Here is a 23,042-nt window from a genome sequence, read left to right on the forward strand (position 1 = left end):
CCGGGCAGGATGGAATAGGAATAGTCCATACCGGACATCTCCTTTAATGCTGCCTAAATTTCCCATTAAAGGGGTTATCCAGAAAAAAACTTTTTTTTTATATATCAACTGGCTCCAGAAAGTTAAACAGAATTGTAAATTACTTCCAATAAAAAATCTTAATCCTTTAAATAATTATCAGCTGCTGAAGTTGAGTTGTTCTTTTCTGTCTGGCAACAGTGCTCTCTGCTGACATCTCTGCTTGTCTCGGGAACTGCACAGAGTAGAAGAGGTTTGCAATGGGGATTTGCTTCTAAACTGGGTGGTTCCCAAGACAGGTGTCATCAGAGAGCACTTAGACAGAAAAGAACAACTCAACTTCAGCAGCTCATAAGTACTGAAAGGATTAAGATTTTTTTTAATAGAAGTAATTTACAAATCTGTTTAACTTTCTGGAGCCAGTTGATATATATATAAAAAAAAAAAGCCAAAGGATAACCCCTTTAATCCTTTGGCTGAAGGTGTGGTAAATAGAGGGGAAAAAAAGACAGACCGCATACAGCGCCTCGTGTATTAACCCTTTGTATGTATAATGTAAAGACATGTTGTGGGACACAGATGTCCCTTTTAGATGGCCTCTCACCTCACAGATGAATAAAAAAGACGTATCACCTCAATAAAGAGGTACTCAGATGTGGAGTCTGCTGCTATGCCGGAAGGTCGCAGGAATCAGAGCTTACTGTACTGGTAGGACATGCACAGGCGTTTAAGGAAAAAGACCTTTAAATCCAGGTGCTGCCAACTCACAACATCAGGGTCAAGGAAATCATTTCAGGATCCACTTTTATTGAAGTAGCAGAGTAAATACAAGATAACGCGTTTCGAGGGTAATCTGAAGAAGAGGGTGTTACTCTGCTGCTTCAATAAAAGTGGATCCTGAAATGATTTCCTTGACCCTGATGTTGTGAGTTGGCAGCACCTGGATTTAAAGGTCTTTTTCCTTAAAGGGGTACTCCGCTGCTCAGCGTTTGGAACCAAATGTTCCGAATGCTTAGAGCCGGCGCCGGGAGCTCGTGATGTCATAGCCCCGCCCATCATGATGTCCCGCCTGCCCCCTCAATGCAAGTCTATGGGAGGGGGCGTGACGGATGTCACGCCCCCTCCCATAGACTTGCATTGAGGGGGAGGGGCGTGACATCATGAGGGGCAGGGCTATGATGTCACGAGCTCCCAGCACCTAAGCATTCGGAACATTTTGTTCCAAAAGCTGAGCAGCGGAGTACCCCTTTAAAGGCCTGTGCACTAGCTGAAGGTGTGGTGTTTTATAACTGCACCCGGTCATCTTATTCAATGATGGAGGTCACACAGGTGACTAATAGGTAGGTAGAGGTCGGTTCACATTATGCACAGTTTTAGAGAAATATTGTCATGAGGCGAAAATGATTTGACCTATAATCACAATTGTTATGAAGTCTTAAATGGACACTGTCAGATACAATAACTTTTGATATGTTATAAAACATGCAAAAACAATATGTTTTGCAATTGCTTTCATCAGAAAATTGTCAGTATTTCATACTGAAAAAGCCAGTCAAAAACTGGCCACTAGGGGTCCCCCTGCCTCCTGGGACACATATCAGTCCTGCAGTGTCCAGTGGACATCGATATGTCATGGACACCATGAGTGATAGACAGGGCTGCAGGCAGGTCCAGAGCTACTGTGAGTCAGAGCAGAGTGAGGGAGGGGGAGGAGTCATCACAGTGAGGAGATGAGAGGGACACGCCCCCTGCCTCTGCAAGTACAGAAACCTCACTGAGCAATGATGGCAAGTAAATAAAATTCTGAGAGAAGTATAGGTCGTAGACACATACAAATTAGATGTACATGATCAGGATGAGGTACTGAGCAACATATAACAGTTTTTGTTTTTTGGAGGTGGGGGGGGGGGAGGTATGTATGAACTGACAGGTACCCTTTAAGGTTGTTTTCAGATGTTGCATTTTCACTGCATTTTAGCAGTTTTCCCTGTGATTTTCAAAAATCTTAGTAAAAATAGCATGTTTCTAATGTGATTTGCACAATTGCAGTATAATCTCAACCTGGTGCCGCAATTTTAGGAAAATAATGGCAAAAAACGCGATGTGTGAACACAGCCTCAGAGGAGGCCTAGAACTACTATATATCCTGATCTTATAGAGATAGCAGCAGTATGCAAATAGAGCCGGAGGGGTATAACTACTATATATATTCTGATCTCAAAGAGATAGCAGCAGTATACGGATAGAGCTAGAGGGGAGGTGTAGGTGGTGGAGGTGATCTCATAGGTGATTATGTCATCCTGTAGTTTGCAGGAAGTCAGCTGACCCAGGACAGACCACTTCCTCTGAAGAATATTTAATCATTATTTAAAGGGGTACTCCCATGGAAAACTTTTTTTTTTTAAATAAACTGGTGCCAGAAAGTTAAACAGATTTGTAAATCACTTTTATTCAAAAATCTTAATCCTTCCAGTACTTTTTAGGGGCTGTATACTAAAGAGAAATCCAAAAAAAGAAATGCATTTCCTCTAATGTCATGACCACAGTGCTCTCTGCTGACCTCTGCTGTCCAATTCAGGAACTGTCCAGAGCTGGAGAAAATCCCCATAGCAAACATATGCTGCTCTGGACAGTTCCCAAAATGGACAGCAGAGGTCAGCAGAGAGCACTGTGGTCATGACATCAGAGGAAATGCATTTCTTTTTTGGATTTCTCTTTATTATACAGCCCCTAAAAAGTACTGGAAGGATTAATATTTTTTAATAGAAGGGATTTACAAATCTGTTTAACTTTCTGGCACCAGTTGATTTAAAAAAAAAAAAAAAAGTTCACGGGAGTACCCCTTTAAGATGATGACGAAAAGGTTAACCCATGGCATTAATGCTGTAAAATGCACACATGATGTAATATGCCGGTATAACACACATATGATGTCATATGCTCGGAGTTGTAGTTTTGCACCCTGGTTGGGAAACACTGGACTATAGTGTTGATCCAGAGGAAGGAAAAAATAACCCCCATGAGATAGAAGCCAGTGTTAGTCATTTTACGTAAAAAAAAAATTTCCCTAAAAAATCCATGGATCAACAACCCTTGTGGCTTATGATGATAATGTACAGCTAGTTTAATTTTAAATTAATTTAATTTGACATCCAGACCACCACATGTACTCAGCGCCCCCTACATGTGACCGCTCCTTCTTTAGGTTCTCTTTGTCACTACTGGGTAAATGGCGGGCAGCTGCTGCTCGAGCACAAAATTATCTCGAAAGGTCAAGTAAAAGATGTCGGTGGTATAAAGGAAGCGGTTGTAGTGAAGCTTCCAGCACAGATGGGTGAATATTATTTTGGAAAGGCCATGACAAAGTATCCAATGGGCCATGTAACCACATCAGCACACTTGTCACTCTCTTTGTCATAGTTACTGTACTGCTCGCTGCGCCAGCATCTGCCGATGCCCAACGTACAGTAAGTGGCGGATTACCGAAAAACAATAAGTAGATGTCTGCGTTCAGTATTTGTCAAGTCATTTGACGTTAAAGGGGAACTCTGGTGGAAAAAAACAAAAATGTTTGCAAATCAACTGGTGAAAGAAAGTTACTTCTATTTAAAAATCTTAACCCTTCCAGTACTTTTCAGCTGCTGTATACTACAGAGAAATTTGTGAAGACCACAGTGCTCTCTACTGACACCTCTGTCCGTGTCAGGAACTGTCCAGAGCAGGAGAGGTTTTTCTATGGGGATATGATTCTAATCTGGACAGTTTCTGACACGGACAGGGGTGTCAGCAGAGAGCACTGTTTTCAGACGGAAAAGAAATTCACAAATGTTTTATACAGCAGCTGATAAGTACTGGAAGGATTAAGATTTTTAAATAGAAGTAATTTACAAATCTGTTTAACTTTCAGGCACCAGTTGATTTGAAAACATTTGTTTTCTACTTGTTTCCACCGGAGTTCCCCCTTTAATGTCTTCAGAGGGCCAGGTGTCATAGGAGAAGATACCGGGGATGTAGAGTGTGTTGTGTAGGTGTTTACCAACCAGGGGGACTTCAGCTGTTGCAAAACTACAACTCCCATCATGCCCGGACAGCCTTTGGCTGTCCGGGCATGCTGGGAGTTGTAGTTTTGCGGCAGCTGGAGTCACATTGGTTGGGAAACACTACTATAGATAGCAGGTATCTACAGTATGTTAGTTGATGTGGTTTGTGTAGAAAGTCCAGCAGGTGGCAGTACAAGTCATAGGCCTATGCTTACAGTCAGGTATACTTCATGACCTGGCCTTTAAAAACAAGTGCTTGTTAGCTGGGGGACCACAGGTCCACGGTAAGGGCATGCTGGGAGTTGTGGTTTTGAAACACCTGAAGGGCAACAGGTCCGCTGTCAAGGCATGCTGGGAGTTGTGGTTTTGAAACACCTGAAGGGCCCCAAATTCACAGGGCATGCTGGGAGTTGTGGTTTTGAAACACCTGAAGGGCCATAGGTCTGCTGTCAGGGCATGCTGGGAGTTGTGGTTTTGAAACACCTGAAAGGCCACAGGTCTGCTGTCAGGGCAAGCTGGGAGTTGTGGTTTTGAAACACCTGAAAGGCCACAGGTCTGCTGTCAGGGCATGCTGGGAGTTGTGGTTTTGAAACACCTGAAGGGCCCCAAATTCACAGGGCATGCTGGGTGTTGTGGTTTTGAAACACCTGAAGGGCCCCAAATTCATAGGGCATGCTGGGAGTTGTGGTTTTGAAACACCTGAAGGGCCCCAAATTCATAGGGCATGCTGGGAGTTGTGGTTTTGAAACACCTGAAGGGCCAAAAATTCACGGGGCATGCTGGGAATTGTGGTTTTGCAACACCTGAAGGGCCACAAATTAACTGTCAGGGCATGCTGGGAATTGTGGTTTTGCAACAGCCGAAGGGCCACAAATTCACTGTTAGGATATGGAGTTGTAGTTTGGCAACAGCTGTAGGGCCACAGGTTGGTGCCCACTCTTTGTTATGTACAAGTAACATGCAGACCCCAGCCAGTGTTTTTAATAAAGTTATTCCCAAACTGCAGGTCTATGTATGTTTAATAGCCCTGTGAGTTATTATACTGTTATTTTCAATATGTTAATCCCTATTTCCTATAACATTCAATCCCGTTTTTCTGCTTTCTTCGGACAGATGATAGACGGTCAAGCTCTCCTGCTCCTAACACAGACGGACATTGTAAAGATCCTGTGCATAAAACTGGGACCGGCAGTGAAAATTTACAACTCCATCCTTATGTTCAAGAACACCGAGGACTCTACAGACTGACAGACCCCTGGCTCATATATCCTGCCGCCCTTTATTATCAATGCCCTAGATTACACTGGACGCCATGTGTACAGAGCGAATATGGCTTCCCGAGACACTGAATGATGTCCTAGGGTAGTGTTTCTCAACCAGGGTGCCTCCAGCTGTTCCAAAACTACATTTCGCAGCATGTAAAACTACAACTACCAGCATGCCCGGACAGCCAAAGGCTGTCCGGGCATGCTGGTAGTTGTAGTTTTACAACAGCTGGAGGCACCTTATTAAGGAAACACCGCTTTAGGACTTCAGTACTAACTGCACAATTTGTAGCCCAGTGCTGTCCCATCCTGTGGCTCTCCAGCTGTTGCAAAACTACAACCCCCATCATGCCTGGATGCCTGCAACAGCTGCCGAGCCACAGGTCAGCTGTCAATGCATGGGGGAGGGGATTATACTTTTGCAACAGCTGGAGAGCCACTCGAAGAACACTGCTGTAAGTGATATGACCTCTCAACCACCAGATGGCGCTGTGTGACACGGTTTAATTGTGTGTATACTTTGTATGGGATAGATGTCACCTGCCCTACAGAACAAGACATCGAAGCACTTAATAAAATGTCTGGCTGCGGGGCGTCAGAGCATAAATAATGTCGTCAGACTCGTGTCTCTGTCATTCATCGTCTGACCTCCTAATCTACACGTCGTCCGGTTTTTCTGGATTTTCTATATTGTGCGAAGAAGTTGCATTCTTGAATTTTTTTTAGCTGCCTCTTGTCCTACCTGGACTCACCTGGCCGGGTGAAAGTCTGGGAATGATTATTCCTGTGCGCTTGTAATTCTCCCATAAAAAAAAAAAAAAATGCCCAAACACTGAGGGATTATACATTAACCAGCTAAACTCCATTGGCTCCTTGAGAGAAATATTTTTGACCTTCACACTGTCCCCCACCCCTCCTTTCCACCATACCCAAACCTCCTCCTCTGCCTCCTCCTCCTCTCCGCAAAATTTTCTTTTTTTTTTTTCTTCTCTTCTTCCCCACCTCCTCGAACTCAAAAACAAGACTTGTTACTAGTTATAGGTAATTCGGGGTCGGAGAAGCCTGCGAGAGTGGACTCCCCCCTCCTCCTCTTCTGAGACATAGAGATTTACAGGTAGGAAAGTCGGCGATAAAAGAGAAAAAATAAGTTAGTTTTTAATAGTTTTTGAAAAGTGCCCGGGTCCGGGAAGAAAAGGGTTAACCGTCATAACTTTATGTTGTGCTTCTGGGTTTGTTAAACTGCAGTTGCAGGTAGATAAATGGCGCTGTAAAGCTATTTCTGTACAGATAATAAAACAATTACACTGTATCTGTATCGTACATAGAGAAAGCTGATGTTACTTACCTAAAGTGCATCTTATGTGTCTGGGGTAATACAGAATGTATGAAATTGGGTCGGTGCCTTTGTGGTTGTCCTCCAATGTGCCCACGGGTCTTCTGGACTAGGAACTTTTAACATCTATAAAAAAAAAAGTTTTTAAAAAAGCGGAAAAAATTTATATAAATAAAACATCTATCTATATAATTTATATAAAATATATATGTAATATACACTGTATATATATTTTTATTATTATCTATTTATATCTTTTTCAATATATTAAAATAAATATATATATATATATATAATTTATATGTAATATACACTGTATATATTTTTTATTATCTATTTATTTATTTTTCAATATATTAAAATAAATATATATATATATATATATATATATAATGTATGTGTAATATACACTGTATATATTTTTTATTATTATCTATTTATTTATTTTTCAATATATCAAAATAAATATATATATATATATATTTATAAAATTTATATGTAATACACTGTATATATTTTTTATTATCTATTTATTTTTCAATATATTAAAATAAATATATATATATATATATATACATATAATTTATATGTACGGTAATATACACTGTTTATTTTTTATTATTATCTATTTATTTGTTTTTCAATATATCAAAACAAATATATATATATAGATATATATATATATATAATTTATATGTAATATACACTGTATATATTTTTTATTATCTATTTATTTATTTTTCAATATATTAAAATAAATATATATATATAATTTATATGTAATATTCACTATATATATTTTTTATTATTATCTATTTATTTGTTTTTCAATATATTAAAATATATATATATATATATATATATATATAATTTATATGTAACATACAATGTATATATTTTTTATTATTATCTATTTATTTATTTTTCAATATATTAATATACATATATATATACACACATCTCAAAATCAGGAAAATCAGATCCATTAAACCAGAACTATTCAATTAATCCTAAAAAAGCAGCAGGTGAATTAGGTGCAAATTCTACGGTTGTGGTCTCCAAACTGTGGAACCTGCAGATGTTGCAAAACAACAACTCCCAGCATGCCCGGACAGCCGCTGGCTGTCCGGGCATACTGGGAGTTGTAGTTTTGCAACATCTGGAGGCACACAGTTTGGAGACTACTGGTCTATGGGGTTATATGTAATGTTAAAATAGCAATGCTGCCAATTTTCTATGGAACAATATTATTATTATTTGCAAGTAGCAGAACTAACTGCCTGTTTATTGAGTAAAGATAATTCAGTGGGTTTTGCTTGCAGTCCTATGTAAAACATAACACAGCGTAAGGTGTGGGATTTAACTCTGTAATATTTGATAAGGCATCACAGCTCTGCTGTCTCCAACACACTCTGTACTACAGTAGAAGAGGAAGTATAGTAAGAACATTAAACAGGTTTCCATTGGAGAAGACTTAACCCCTTAAGGACCCAGCCCATTTTCACCTTAAGGACACGGCCATTTTTTGCACATCTGACCACTGTCATTTTAAGCATTAATAACTCTGGGATGCTTTTACTTTTCATTCTGACGTCTCCCTTTTGATATAGGAAATGGAAGATTTTAAACAGCCCTGCAGGTAGGCCTTAAGTGTCTCCCACAGCACTGCTCCAGTGCCCGTGGGCTGGTTAATCTGTAAAAATGTCTGGAGCTGGTCGGGTATCCTATCCTATCCTGAGGACCAATCAGTTGCAACCCGAAGGGATGCACCTTCCACCTCCGAACATAGGTCTCCTGGGACAGCGATATCTCCAACAACAACGGAGAATGATCAGAGATAGGTGGTAACCCTTATCTAGCAATGGGTGCAAAAGGCCCCAAACGATTTTCCCGCTAACACCCAGAGTGGGGGGACATTCTGGGTGTTCAAAATGGGAATCTCGTCTCTCATACACTATAAACTTGCAAGTGTACCCTGAGGTACTCTCGCAAAGTTCATACATCTTCACGCCATACCGCGCTCGCTTGGTCGGGATGTATTACCCGAAGCTGAGTTTCCCCTTGAAGCTGACGAGAGACTCAACAATAGCGACCACCCTTCCAGGGACATAGGCCCCCCAAAATTTGGCCCTGAAGTGATTAATGACCGGCCTGATTTTATACAGGCGGTCATACGCGGGATCAGTTTGGGGGGGGGGGGGGGGGGGGTGACATGCCGCATTATCAGCATAATGCAAACATTTCCGAATGGCCTCCAACCGGGGACGGGTCATGGCCATACTGTAGAGCAGACATTTCCAAATGGCCTCCAACCGGGGACGGGTCATGGCCATACTGTAGAGCAGACATTTCCAAATGGCCTCCAACTGGGGACGGGTCATGGCCATACTGTAGAGCAGACATTTCCAAATGGCCTCCAACTGGGGACGGGTCACGGCCATACTGTAGAGCAGACATTTCCGAATGGCCTCCAACTGGGGACGGGTCATGGCCATACTGTAGAGCAGGGTCTGGTAGAGGATGTCCCCGCTCCAGTATTGCCTGACCTTTGGCTTTTTAACTATGCCCATATGCAGCACGAGACCCCAAAAGGTCCTCATTTCGGCTGCACTGACTGTGAACCAGCCACCGGGCCTAGCTAAAAAGGAGCCCGAGTTTGTGGTGACGAACTGTTGGGTGTACAGGTTCGTCTGGTCAACCATCAGATTGACAAAGATGTCACTGAAAAAAAAGCTAAAATAGTCCATTTCAGTGAACCCGACGATGTTAATCTTGATTCCTGAGTCGCCAACAAAATCACAGGCTCAGTCCAGACAAGTTCACAGGTTCCAGGCACCAGTAAACTTGGCTGGGGGACTTGACTAGTATGAGCGCCAGGGGGACTCATACCAGCATGGGGCATAGGGTCAGGAGCAGAGGAGGTTTGAGGCCTCGCATGGCGACATCTCCGCCGCCTTGGTGGCTCATCATCAGAAGATGATGAGTAGGACGCAGAAGAAATAAGGAAGGTGGGGTCTTCCTCGTCCTCTGTGGCGCTTTCAGTGTCGTAGGCAAGTATGGCATATGCCTCCTCCGCTGAAAATGCCCTGCGGGCCATTTCCCTACTCTAATGGGTATGTGTGTGGGGAAAACATTATTTGGGCTGTGTGTGGTGTGGTGCGAGACTACCTCCCTAACCCGCCCTAACAGAAAAAATATAAACTAAAAAGGGAAAAATAAATAAATAAAAAATATAGACTTCTAGTGCAAAAAAAGCCCCGCGCCCAAAAAAAACGAAAAAAACAAAAAGCGTTTACCTAATCAGTGGTGTGCACAGTGGTGTGCAAACTTTGCAGGTTTTTTCTCCATGTATCTGTGTGTATAAATATTGGCCCCTTGTGCCTGTAATCCCCCCTGACCTGAGGAAAAGGGGTGCAGACCCCCTCGAAACACGTTGTCTTACTCTATATGAAATAAAGAACACTACTGCTTTACTGCAACCACCTTGGAATATGTTTTTGTACCACAACGATCCACTACCAGCAAGCGCCAGGCAAGTGCCAATTTCCTTCTGCCACACTGATCGTGTGGTCTCCCACTTATCCACACACCGCCTCGGTACCCTGGGTGCGGACAGGCACAGGCTGCTACTGGCATTTAGAAGAGCTACACGGTGTTGTGCTTGGAGCATAACACCTTAAGGTGAGCAGGTTTCTATTTACCCTCACACATTCACATTATCACCAGATAAAGCACAGGGTGCGCCGTTGCATGTCCCCTTTTTATCTTTCACATTAAGCTCCTTTATAGCTAAAAGGGCCCGGCCACACGTTAAGCAAAAAAAGGTCTGCGCCCCCCCAAAAAACACTGGTGCAGACCACAGCGACCCAGTAGGGCCTGGGTCACGAAGCAAAAGGTGCTGCGGACCAGCGGACACCTACGGTATGCTAGAAAAAGGCTTGTTAGCCGAAACGTCGCATTTTTATGCTCTGATGCAATAAAAGACTTTGAGCCTGCATTTAACTGGACCTCGTGACTGGTGCTGTTTCCTTGAGGGGAGAGTCACCTCCAGTATGGTACGCTTTAAAAAAAAAATAATTTATTTATTTTTTACCACCTATCTCCTAGCTTTCCCTAATCGCTGCTGTGCCAGGGGACACAGAAACAGTGCTAAGGGGCACTAAGAACACTCTGAGGGTGAAGATGCAGCAAGGGGCTCCGTTCTGATCAGCACCAAATATAAAATGGTGCTGATCAGAGCAGAGTAAGGCTGGGTTCACACTACGATTTGTAACTACGGTTCCCGTATACGGCTGGGAGGAGGGGGCGGGGCTTAATAGTGGCGCCCGCACTCAGCCATATAGGGGAACCGTATTTAATGCATGTCTATGAGCCGACCAGAGTTAACCGCAGCCTCCGGTCGGCTGCTTTTTCGGCCGTATGCGGTTTCCCGACTGTAGGCACCACGTTTTTGGCTGCGGTAGGGAAACCGCATACGGCAGAAAACGCAGCCAACCGGACGCTGCGGTTCACTCCGGTCGGCTCATAGACATACATTAAATACGGTTCCCCTATACGGCTGAGTGCGGGTGCAGCGATTAAGCCCCGCCCCCTTCTCCCAGCCGTATATGGGAACCGTAGTTACAAATCGTAGTGTGAACCCAGCCTAACATGCTCCTGCTCTCCTCCCACCTCCTCATACACTGTGATTGGTGAGGTCACTACAACCAACCAATCACATCTGTACTGGGGGGTGGCAACACTGCCACCTCCCAGCACAGTACGGATGATGACTAGTGGTGTATATTACACCACTGATCATCATCCCTTTACGAGTCATGTGTGTATTTACGATCGCCGATATAGGGGGGTCCTCAGGACCATCCTCGGCGATGTGCCGGGATGCCTGCTGAATGATTTTAGCAGGCATCCCGGTCCGGTCCCTGCCTGGCAAGCGGCGGGGACCGGAAATGTTCAGGGCGTACAGGTACGCCCTGAGTCCTTAAGGATCAGAGATGCAGGGCATATGCATACGCCCTGCGTCACCGAGAGGTTAAAGGGGTACCCCGGCGGGGAAAAAAATATATGTTTTCAAATCAACTGGTGCCAGAAAGTTATACAGATTGGTAAATTACTTCTATTTAAAAAATCTTAATCCTTCCAGTATTCATCCGCTGTCGCTTACAGAGGAAGTTGTGTAGTTCTTTTCAGTCTGACCAAAGTGCTCTCTGATGCCAACTCTGTCTGTGTCAGAAACTGTCCAGAGAAAGAGCAAACCCCCATAGCAAACTGCTCTGGACAGTTCCTGACACAGACAGAGGTGGCAGCAGAGAGCACTGTGGTCAGACTGGAAAGGACTACACAAATTCCTCTGGAACATACAGCAGCTGATAAGTAATGGAAGGATTAAGATTATATTTTATATAGTTGATTTAAAAGCATTTTCTTTCCTCCGAAGTACCTATTTAAGGTGGAAATGGTGGCACACCCATTTAGTTTTGCTGAATTCCTGTCTATGGGGAGCATTTATCAATGTTTTTTTTTTCTTCTTTGGGTGTGTTTTAAGTGTTTTTCCAGCTTAGAAGGCTATGTACCTTGTTGTTTTTGTGCTACTTTTTTTTCTGTAATTTGCACTTGCTTCAACATTTTCTGTATACTTTTGCACTTGGAGGGACGGGGGCTCAGTGTGCGCAAATAGATAAGTGGCATTTATCATCGACGTAAAAATAATTTTTGATTAAAAAATGTTTTCGAAAGTATACTCCGCTTCCTAGGTGGCGTAGGATGTGGGAAGTTCATTCATGCGTATATTTTTCCGTGCAATTTATTATGTTGTGATGTTGAGCAAAAACTGAGCGAAGGAAAGGAAATATTGTGCAAATTTTTTATGCCAATGATAAATCTCCCCCGCTCCCTCACAATTCTGCCCTATGTTGGACATTCCTATTCTCTATAGCAGTGTTTCCACACTAGAGTGCCTCCAGCTGTTGTAAAACGACAACTCCCAGCATGCCCGGACAGCCAAAGGCTGTCCGGGCATGCTGGGAGTTGTCGTTTTGCAACAGCTGGAGGCACACTGGTTTTGGAACACTTGTCTACAGAACTGTACAGGCCAAGGTCCCCGAAGATGACAAATCTTGTTATTATCTTCTACACTGATTGCTCACAGTCTAATAGATCAGAGTAGAAAGTGCGATAGGAAATATTTGTGCTAAGTGGTTACAGTGTCTACACAACAGTATATGTTGTCCTAACATATGAAGACAAGATTATCTTGTTTTACTCTCTGGTTCTGCAAATGAGACCTTGCTTACTATCAACAACTTATATATAGCGTACCTGTCATTTCAGGTGACATTTCAGGACAAGCTGTCCTGTGTGTGTGTACATGAGGAGCAGCCCTATTTCTGGCCATTATAGAACTTGTATATGGTATTTTTAAGCAGATTTCTGCTCTGCAGGCTTCATCTATGAGTTGTAGTTCTCTAAGAGCTGAGTTGCGGCTCTTTAAGGCTGGGTTCACACTACGTTTTTCAAATACGATTACCGTATACGGTTTTCCGCTAAAAAACGTATGGCAAGAACCGTATACAACCGTATGACTCCAAATACGGTTTTTCCCCGTATACCGTTCCAAAACGTATGTACGGTTCTATCCGTTTGCATCCGTTTTTGCCAACGGTTTTGCTAGTTTGTTGGAATTAGTTTTCAGGCAATTTAATAAAGTTACTATTGTTCTATTGAAATTCCTTCTGCGCATGTGTCAACTCCAAAAACGGATTAGAAAAACCGTGTGCAACCGTATTCTGAAATTCTGTGTACGGTTCTCATAGACAACAATGTTAAAAGAACCGCATACGGTTAGCATACGGTTTTCCAACCAGAGGCAAAAACGTGGTCGACAGCGTTTTTGCCTACGGTTGAAAAATCGGTAAAACCGTATCCGAGGCAAAACGGATGAAACCGTACACAACATTTGGAATACGGTTTACAATGCATTCTCTATGCATACGGTTTCGGAGACGGTCGTATACGTTTTTTGGCGGAAAACCGTATACGGTTACTGTATTTAAAAATCGTAGTGTGAACCCAGCCTTAGGCATGTAACGCTTTCCTTGCAGACATAGCACAACGCTGACCCACTTTATAGAAAAGAAGATTTGAGCAACGGAGATGGAAAAAGTTTGATAACAGGAGAAAGAAGCATTTTTGTCTAATAAGATATATTACAAAGTTTCTTATATCCGCTTGTACTATTGATCCATGCAAATTTTATTCCATTGACAGGGCCTATTTAGGGCCTATTCACATGTAGAGTATTCTGCGCCGATTTGAGGCGCAGGATTTCAAGTAATTCAGTTTACATTGGAATCTGCAGCACAAAATCCTGCGCATCAAATATGTGCATCAAATCTACGCAGAATACTGTACGTGTGAATAGACGATTAAAGGAGAAATGTGGCGCAAAACTTTTAACTTCCCCTGTGTCCGGACTGCAAAAAAATAAAAAATAAAAAAAAACTTGAACTCCCCTTCCTACGTTCCCCCGTTATCAGCGTCCCGGGTCTCCGGCGCTGCTGGGCTCCCTGCTTCTTAGACTCGGAACGTCACACTGCGGTCAGCATATTGCCGCCTCCTGCCAGTAATAGGCTGAATATACTGTCATGTAAGGAGTTCGGGCCGGCTCCTTACATGGCAGTGCGCTCAGCCTATCACCAGCCGAGGCGGGACATCGCGATACACTGACCGCAGTGTGACATTCCGTGCCTAAGAAGCAGGGAGCAGCGCCGGAGGAACGGGATGCTGTGACCGGCATAACAGGGAAATGTAGGAAGGGGAGTTAAACTTTGTTTTTTTAGTTTTTTGAAGCCCGGGCACAGGGAAAGTTAAAAATTTTGCACCGCATTTCTCCTTTAAGACATTTCGTGGGAAACTGATCAAAGCCTGTGTAAAGGAAAAGTCAGAAAATCCAGATAAGTCATTATACTGAATGGGTAGGTGGGGGTTGGGAGGTACACCAGAGCAAAATACCGATGAACATCCAGTTAGAGGACTGTAATGGGATTGGGATCCTGCAGGATCCGATATAAAACTTGTGGGAGTTGGCGTTTATTTTATCTTGAGCGGGTGGTCACAGAACATACAATGGGTCCTACAAAATCCTGCAAACTTCTCTGATGAAATTGCATAGGGAAGGCTATCTCTAAAAGCTGTGAAAATGTTTGCAGGAGTGGGCAGGTTTTGGACACACGTTGCGAGAGTGGACCGCACACCTTGTTGGAGTGGCGGTAAGGCTAGGTTCAGATTACGGAATTTCTGCCTGCAATTCTGCTTTGAAATTGCAGGCAGAAATTCTGCTTGCTAAAATGTACCTACTAGTGAATGGGTTTTCCATTCACCAATTCACACTTCGGGATTATTGAAGCAGAATTTGTGAATGGAAAATTTGTTTTAAAATATCCGTCTAAAGAATGGTTGTGCTCTTTCTTCAGGCGGATATCCTTGCGGAACACACTGCAATCTATTAAGGACTGCAATGTCCGGGCGGTCCTAACACCGACTGATTCAGTCAGCGCTGGCCGCACTCGGAATCTCTAGAAGTAAATTTTCTGTCTGGAGATTTTGTAGTCTGAACCTAGCCTATGGCCAGAAATCCAGCCGGAGCGAGATTAAGAAAACAGTCCTTTACATTCAGGCATCTCTTCCCATGCCTAATGGTCACGAGTGGAGTGGTTGTTTAACATTAAAGGGGTTATCCAAGAAAAAATTTTTTTTTATATATCAACTGGCTCCAGAAAGTTAAACAGATTTGTAAATTAATTCTATTAAAAAATCTTAATCCTTTCAGTACTTATGAGCTTCTGAAGTTAAAGGACATCTGCAGCGGTACAAACACTTATCCCCTATCCTCAAGATAGGGGATAAGTGTTTGATCACGGGGGGGTTCGAACGCTGGGGCCCCCCGGCGATCTCCTGTACGGGGCCGCGGCTCTCCCGTGCAGGGGGCGTGCCAGCAGCAGCATGACGTTGCGGCCGGCACGCCTCCTCCATACATCTCTATGGGAGAGGCAGCATTCGTGCCTCCCCGCATCCCCTATAGAACTGTATAGGGACGGGGAGGAGACGGGGCTTCACCATGGGCGCTAATGCCGGCTCCCCATTAGGGAGATCGAGGGGGGTCCCAGCTGTCGGACCCCCCGCAATCGAACACTTATCCCCTATCCTGTGGATAGGGGATAAGTGTAATTCCGCTGCAGTTGTCCTTTAAGGTTGTTCTTTTTTGTCTAAGTCCTCTCTGATGACATGTGTCTCGGGAACTGCCCAGTTTAGAAGCAAATCCCCATAGTAAACCTCTTCTAAACTGGGCGCTTCATCAGAGAGCACTTAGACAGAAAAGAACAACCTTACCTTCAGAAGCTCATAAGTACTGAAAGGATTAAGATTTTTTAATAAACGTAATTTACAAATCTGTTTAACTTTCTGGAGCCAGTTGATATATTAAAAAAAGTTTTTTCCTGGATAACCCCTTTAAACCTGCTCCAGCATGGTCTGACATTTCAGCGTACTTTCAGCGGATGCGACGTGTCGCTGAAAAGTCGCTTTTGAGAAATTCAGCACCAATGCATTCTCCTGTCTAAAATAGACTAGAATGCATCATGTTGTAAAAATCCTCTAAGGCAAAAGTTGCAAAAAAGTCGCACATATTTAGACTGCAACTTTCTGTGCGACAAATTTAGACAGGAAAAACCAGTCTAAATCCTTTGATAAATCTTCCTATATGTATTTTAACAGTTCACGAATAAAGCTGTTATGTTTTATGAAAGAAGCTGGTGTCCAGAGAGCTGGGATTCCACTCCCCTTGGAGATTCCTGGATTCATCATTTTGTACCAGCATTCGGCTGAAACGCCATTGTGCACCTTTTCTACGATGATTGTTTCGACAGGTCATAATGACCCAATCAGCGGACGAACAAGTGTTTGCTTGATTGGCGGCTGATCACTGGCCTTACTAGACAGGGCATTGTAGGTCTGTTCAGCTGATAACCGCCCGCGCTGTGTGATGCCCATACTATCAGATCAGGCGGGATGCCCTGCACCTTTTAGGTGCAACACACATACTACAAACACAGCATCCCAGACGACTTTCGTCAAAAATTATAAGCATGAGGTAGTAATTAATATTCATGACCAAAATACACACACGATTGCAACCGGGATCAAAGGTCCTAATTTTCTTGTGTTTCCTGCCCTATAACACGATACCTACAGATTGTACTGTATTATATATATCCTCTGCTCAGCTCCTCCTGCTCTATAACATGATACCTGCAGATTGTACTGTATTGTATATATCATCTGCTCAGCTCCTCCTCCTCTATAACATGATACCTGCAGATTGTACTGTATTGTATATATCATCTGCTCAGCTCCTCCTGCTCTATAACATGATACCTGCAGATTGTACTGTATTGTATATATCATCTGCTCAGCTCCTCCTGCTCTATGACATGTTACCTGCAGATTGTACTGTATTGTAAATATCATCTGCTCAGCTCATCCTGCTCTATAACATGATACCTGCAGATTGTTCTGTATTGTATATATCATCTGCTCAGCTCCTCCTGCTCTATAACATGATCCCTGCAGATTGTACAGTATTGTATATATCATCTGCTCAGCTCCTCATGTTCTATAACATGATACCTGCAGATTGTACTGTATTGTATATATCATCTGCTCAGCTCCTCCTGCTCTATAACATGTTACCTGCAGATTGTACTGTATTGTAAATATCATCTGCTCAGCTCCCCCTGCTCTATAACATGTTACCTACAGATTGTACTGTATTATATATATCCTCTGCTCAGCTCCTCCTGCTTTATAACATGATACCTGCAGATTGTACTGTATTGTATATATCATCTGCTCAGCTCCTCCTGCTCTATGACATGTTACCTGCAGATTGTACTGTATTGTAAATATCATCTGCTCAGCTCCTCCTGCTCTATAACATGATACCTGCAGATTGTTCTGTATTGTATATATCATCTGCTCAGCTCCTCCTGCTCTATAACATGATCCCTGCAGATTGTACAGTATTGTATATATCATCTGCTCAGCTCCTCATGTTCTATAACATGATACCTGCAGATTGTACTGTATTGTATATATCATCTGCTCAGCTCCTCCTGTTCTATAACATGATACCTGCAGATTGTACTGTAGTGTATATATCATCTGCTCAGCTCCTCGTGCTCTATAACATGTTACCTGCAGATTGTACTGTATTGTAAATATCATCTGCTCAGCTCCCCCTGCTCTATAACATGTTACCTGCAGATTGTACTGTATTGTATATATCATCTGCTCAGCTCCTCCTGCTCTATAACATGATACCTGCAGATTGTACTGTATTGTATATATCATCTGCTCAGCTCCTCCTGCTCTATAACATGTTACCTGCAGATTGTACTGTACTGTATATATCATCTGCTCAGCTCCTCCTGCTCTATAACATGATACCTGCAGATTGTACTGTATTGTATATATCATCTGCTCAGTTCCTCCTGCTCTATAACATGATACCTGCAGATTGTACTGTATTGTATTGTATATATCATCTGCTCAGCTCCTCCTGCTCTATAACATGATACCTGCAGATGGTACTGTATTGAATATATATTCTGCTCAGCTCCTCCTGCTCTATAACATGTTACCTGCAGATTGTACTGTATTGTATATATCATCTGCTCAGCTCCTCCTGGTCTATAACAGGATACCTGCAGATTATACTGTATATATCATGTGCTCAGCTCCTCCTGCTCTATAACATGATACCTGCAGATTGTACTGTATTGTATATATCATGTGCTCAGCTCCTCCTGCTCTATAATATGATACCTGCAGATTTTACTGTATTGTATATATCTGCTCAGCTCCTCCTGCTCTATAACATGATACCTGCAGATTGTACTGTATTGTATATATCATCTGCTCAGCTCCTCCTGCTCTATAAGATGTAACCTGAAGATTATACTGTATTGTATATATCATCTGCTCAGCTCCTTTTGCTCTATAACATGATACCTGCATATTGTACTGTATTGTATATATATAATCTGCTCAGCTCCTCCTGCTCTATAACATGATACCTGCAGATGGTACTGTATTGAATATATATTCTGCTCAGCTCCTCCTGCTCTATAACATGTTACCTGCAGATTGTACTGTATTGTATATATCATCTGCTCAGCTCCTCCTGGTCTATAACAGGATACCTGCAGATTATACTGTATATATCATGTGCTCAGCTCCTCCTGCTCTATAACATGGTACCTGCAGATTGTACTGTATTGTATATATCATGTGCTCAGCTCCTCCTGCTCTATAATATGATACCTGCAGATTTTACTGTATTGTATATATCTGCTCAGTTCCTCCTGCTCTATAACATGATACCTGCAGATTGTACTGTATTGTATATATCATCTGCTCAGCTCCTCCTGCTCTATAAGATGTAACCTGAAGATTATACTGTATTGTATATATCATCTGCTCAGCTCCTTTTGCTCTATAACATGATACCTGCAGATTATACTGTATTGTATATATCTTCTGCTCAGCTCCTCCTGCTCTATAACATGTTACCTGCAGATTGTACTGTATTGTATATATCATGTGCTCAGCTCTTCCTTCTCTATAACATGATACCTGCAGATTGAACTGTATTGTATATATCTTCTGCTCAGCTCCTCCTGCTCTATAACATGTTACCTGCAGATTAGATTATACTGCATTGTATATATCATCTGCTCAGCTCCTCCTTTTCTATAACATGATATCTGCAGATTGAACTGCATTGTATATATCTGCTCAGCTCCTCCTGCTCTATAACATGTCACCTGCAGATTGAACTGCATTGTATATATCATCTGCTCAGCTCCTCCTGCTCTATAATATGATACCTGCAGATTGTACTGTACTGTATATATCATCTGCTCAGCTCCTCCTGCACTATAACATAGTACCTGCAGATTGTATTGTATATATCATCTGCTCAGCTCCTCCTGCTCTATAACATAATACCTGCAGATTGTACTGTATTGTATATATCATCTGCTCAGCTCCTCCTGCTCTATAACATGATACCTACAGATTTTACTGTATTGTATATATCATCTGCTACACTCCTCCTGCTCTATAACATACCTGCAGATTGTACTGTATTGTATATATCATGTGCTCAGCCCCTCCTGCTCTATAACATGATACCTGCATATTGTACTGTATTGTATATATCATCGGCTCAGCTCCTCCTGCTCTATAACATGATACCTGCAGATTGTACTGTATTGTATATATCATCTGCTCAGCTCCTCCTGGTCTATAACAGGATACCTGCAGATGGTACTGTATTGTATATATCATCTGCTCAGCTCCTCCTACTCTATAACATGATACCTGCAGATTGTACCGTATTGTATATATATCATCTGCTCAGCTCCTCCTGCTCTATAGCATGATACCTACAGATTTTACTGTATTGTATATATCATCTGCTACACTCCTCCTGCTCTATAACATGATACCTGCAGATTGTACTGTATTGTATATATCATGTGCTCAGCCCCTCCTGCTCTATAACATGATACCTGCAGATTGTACTGTATTGTATATATCATCTGCTCAACTCCTCCTGCTCTATAACATGATACCTGCAGATTGTACTGTACTGTATATATCATCTGCTCAGCTCCTCCTGCTCTATAACATGATACCTGCAGATTATACTGTATTGTATATATCATCGGCTCAGCTCCTCCTGCTCTACAACATGATACCTGCAGATTGTACTGTATTGTATATATCATCTGCTCAGCTCCTCCTGGTCTATAACAGGATACCTGCAGATGGTACTGTATTGTATATATCATCTGCTCAGCTCCTCCTACTCTATAAAATGATACCTGCAGATGGTACTGTATTATATATATTATCCGATGCCAACAGACTTGACGAATGTGGCAGGTCCCATTAATTGGAGCTGCATAAATAGCATAGCACCACTATTTATGCTGTTTCATAGCTTGTGGATTTACGGAAATGGTGACGCTCGCAGTGCTATGCTGTTTGCCTAATTGCCATTTATGTCAACGGAAGTAACGCAAATGGCATAAAAACAGCCAGCTTGACTATTTTTCAACTTCCTGACCCTTCTCAGCAGCCGCAAACAGGCCGGAGGCGAAGCCATTGATTTCCAGAAAGGTGCAGGTCCCAGAGCAGGGACTCATATCTAATATACATTTATGCCATAAATGTCCAGATGGTGATACCTCTTTAAAGAGCCCCTTCCAAAAGACAATCCCTCTCCTCCCATATGTAGCAATAAAAACACACAGACATAAAGGTGATGTGTTTCCAGCTCAGATGCCACCCTAGAGCAGAGAGACACAGGAATGAGCAGCCTCATCTATTGAAGTCCAGGTGACCTGTTATTACAAGGTCCAATTTTTATTCTATTAACTGCAGGATTTACTTCTGTTTTTACTATGAAGAAAAAAACATGAAAAACTGCTCCAAACTTATAAATGCATTCACAAGTTTATTGGCTTTGGAACTGATGTCTTAATAGTAGGTAAATGCCACAGAATGAAGAGAGTTCCCTGTGCGATGACTTTACACTGGCATGTAAAGGTCTAGAGCCTGCACCAAACAGGCCGACACTAGTTCCAATCTAGTCTATTGCAGTTACTAAACGTCTGGTCATAAATCTTCGGGGAATGCCTGCACACATAGAAAGCTATGACAAAGACTACTAATCCATCAAGAGCGGATGGCTGAGAATTAAACAGGGCAGTGAAGTGCAACCCAAGGAGCAGTGTTGGGGTACTGGGGAATTTAAGAAAACACTGCAATTTTGCAACTTTCTGGGGGTTTTGTTTTTACATCGTGCTTCAAACCACCGACACCAGTCACAGCATCTAAAGGGTTAATAGCAGACTTAGACAGGATTGAAGATGTCTGTAATTGACTAGAAAGTGTCACGTTCTATGAAGTAGGCGCAGCTCCTAAGGTTGCTTCATAGACCGCTAATGCTGCAAGATGTAAATATATGTCATGTTGCATTAACATACAGTGATCCCTCAACTTACAATGGCCTCAGGTTGCAATATTTTCGTTCTTTTCTGGAACATTGTAACTTGAAAGCAGACTCACCATACAATGTACGTGTCAATGGCCGGAAAATCTGACCAATAAGAATGGAAATTTCACTGGTAAAACCCCTGTATTCCTGAAGTGTATGCACTGACTGGTGTCTGGTAGTGCCCCCTACAGCACAGGGAGGTATTACATGTTCTGTACTACTCTTTACCTGTATTACTGAAGTGCATGCACTGACTGGTGTCTGGTAGTGCCCCCTACAGTACAGGGAGGTATTATATGTTCTGTACTATTCTTTACCTGTATTACTGAAGTGCATGCACTGACTGGTGTCTGGTAGTGCCCCCTACAGTACAGGGAGGTATTACATGTTCTGTACTCTTTACCTGTATTACTGAAGTGCATGCACTGACTGGTGTCTGGTAGCGCCCCCTACAGTACAGGGAGGTATTACATGTTCTATAATCTTTACCTGTATTACTGAAGTGTATGCACTGACTGGTGTCTGGTAGCGCCCCCTAAAGTACAGGGAGGTATTACATGTTCTGTACTCTTTACCTGTATTACTGAAGTGAATGCACTGACTGGTGTCTGGTAGCGCCCCCTACAGTACAGGGAGGTATTACATGCTCTGTACTCTTTACCTGTATTACTGAAGTGTATGCACTGACTGGTATCTGGTAGTGCCCCCTACAGTACAGGGAGGTATTACATGTTCTGTACTCTTTACCTGTATTACTGAAGTACATGCACTGACTGGTGTCTGGTAGCACCCCTACAGTACAGGGAGGTATTACATGTTCTGTACTCTTTACCTGTATTACTGAAGTGTATGCACTGACTGGTATCTGGTAGTGCCCCCTACAGTACAGGGAGGTATTACATGTTCTGTACTACTCTTTACCTGTATTACTGAAGTGCATGCACTGACTGGTGTCTGGTAGTGCCCCCTACAGTACAGGGAGGTATTACATGTTCTGTACTATTCTTTACCTGTATTACTGAAGTGCATGCACTGACTGGTGTCTGGTAGTGCCCCCTACAGTACAGGGAGGTATTACATGTTCTGTACTCGTTACCTGTATTACTGAAGTGCATGCACTGACTGGTGTCTGGTAGTGCCCCCTACAGTACAGGGAGGTATTACATGTTCTGTACTCTTTACCTGTATTACTGAAGTGCATGCACTGACTGGTGTCTGGTAGCGCCCCCTACAGTACAGGGAGGTATTACATGTTCTATAAT

At 42.6% G+C, this 23,042-nt stretch overlaps 3 protein-coding genes across 26 annotated transcripts in view; 2 read left to right on the forward strand and 1 right to left on the reverse strand.

The window, feature by feature from the left end:
* Positions 1-5,937, forward strand: part of L3MBTL1 (L3MBTL histone methyl-lysine binding protein 1) — a 42,524-nt gene extending 36,587 nt beyond the window's left edge. For all 7 annotated transcript variants that reach the window (XM_056549966.1, XM_056549969.1, XM_056549965.1 and 4 more), the window contains one exon: positions 5,172-5,937. In XM_056549966.1, the coding sequence (XP_056405941.1) occupies positions 5,172-5,306 (135 nt within the window). In that variant the 3' untranslated portion in view covers positions 5,307-5,937. The remainder of the gene's footprint in view (positions 1-5,171) is intronic.
* Positions 1-23,042, reverse strand: part of LOC130297468 (uncharacterized) — a 308,752-nt gene that overhangs the window by 22,959 nt on the left and 262,751 nt on the right. For all 18 annotated transcript variants that reach the window (XR_008849541.1, XR_008849535.1, XR_008849538.1 and 15 more), the window contains one exon: positions 6,669-6,782. The gene's annotated coding sequence lies outside the window, so the exon portion shown is untranslated. The remainder of the gene's footprint in view (positions 1-6,668; positions 6,783-23,042) is intronic.
* Positions 6,061-23,042, forward strand: part of SGK2 (serum/glucocorticoid regulated kinase 2) — a 54,107-nt gene continuing 37,125 nt past the window's right edge. Inside the window, exon 1 of the mRNA XM_056549976.1 lies at positions 6,061-6,437. The gene's annotated coding sequence lies outside the window, so the exon portion shown is untranslated. The remainder of the gene's footprint in view (positions 6,438-23,042) is intronic.

The sequence above is a fragment of the Hyla sarda genome, chromosome 13, assembly GCF_029499605.1.
Source record: "Hyla sarda isolate aHylSar1 chromosome 13, aHylSar1.hap1, whole genome shotgun sequence".
In the NCBI taxonomy this organism is placed as follows: Eukaryota; Metazoa; Chordata; class Amphibia; order Anura; family Hylidae; genus Hyla; species Hyla sarda.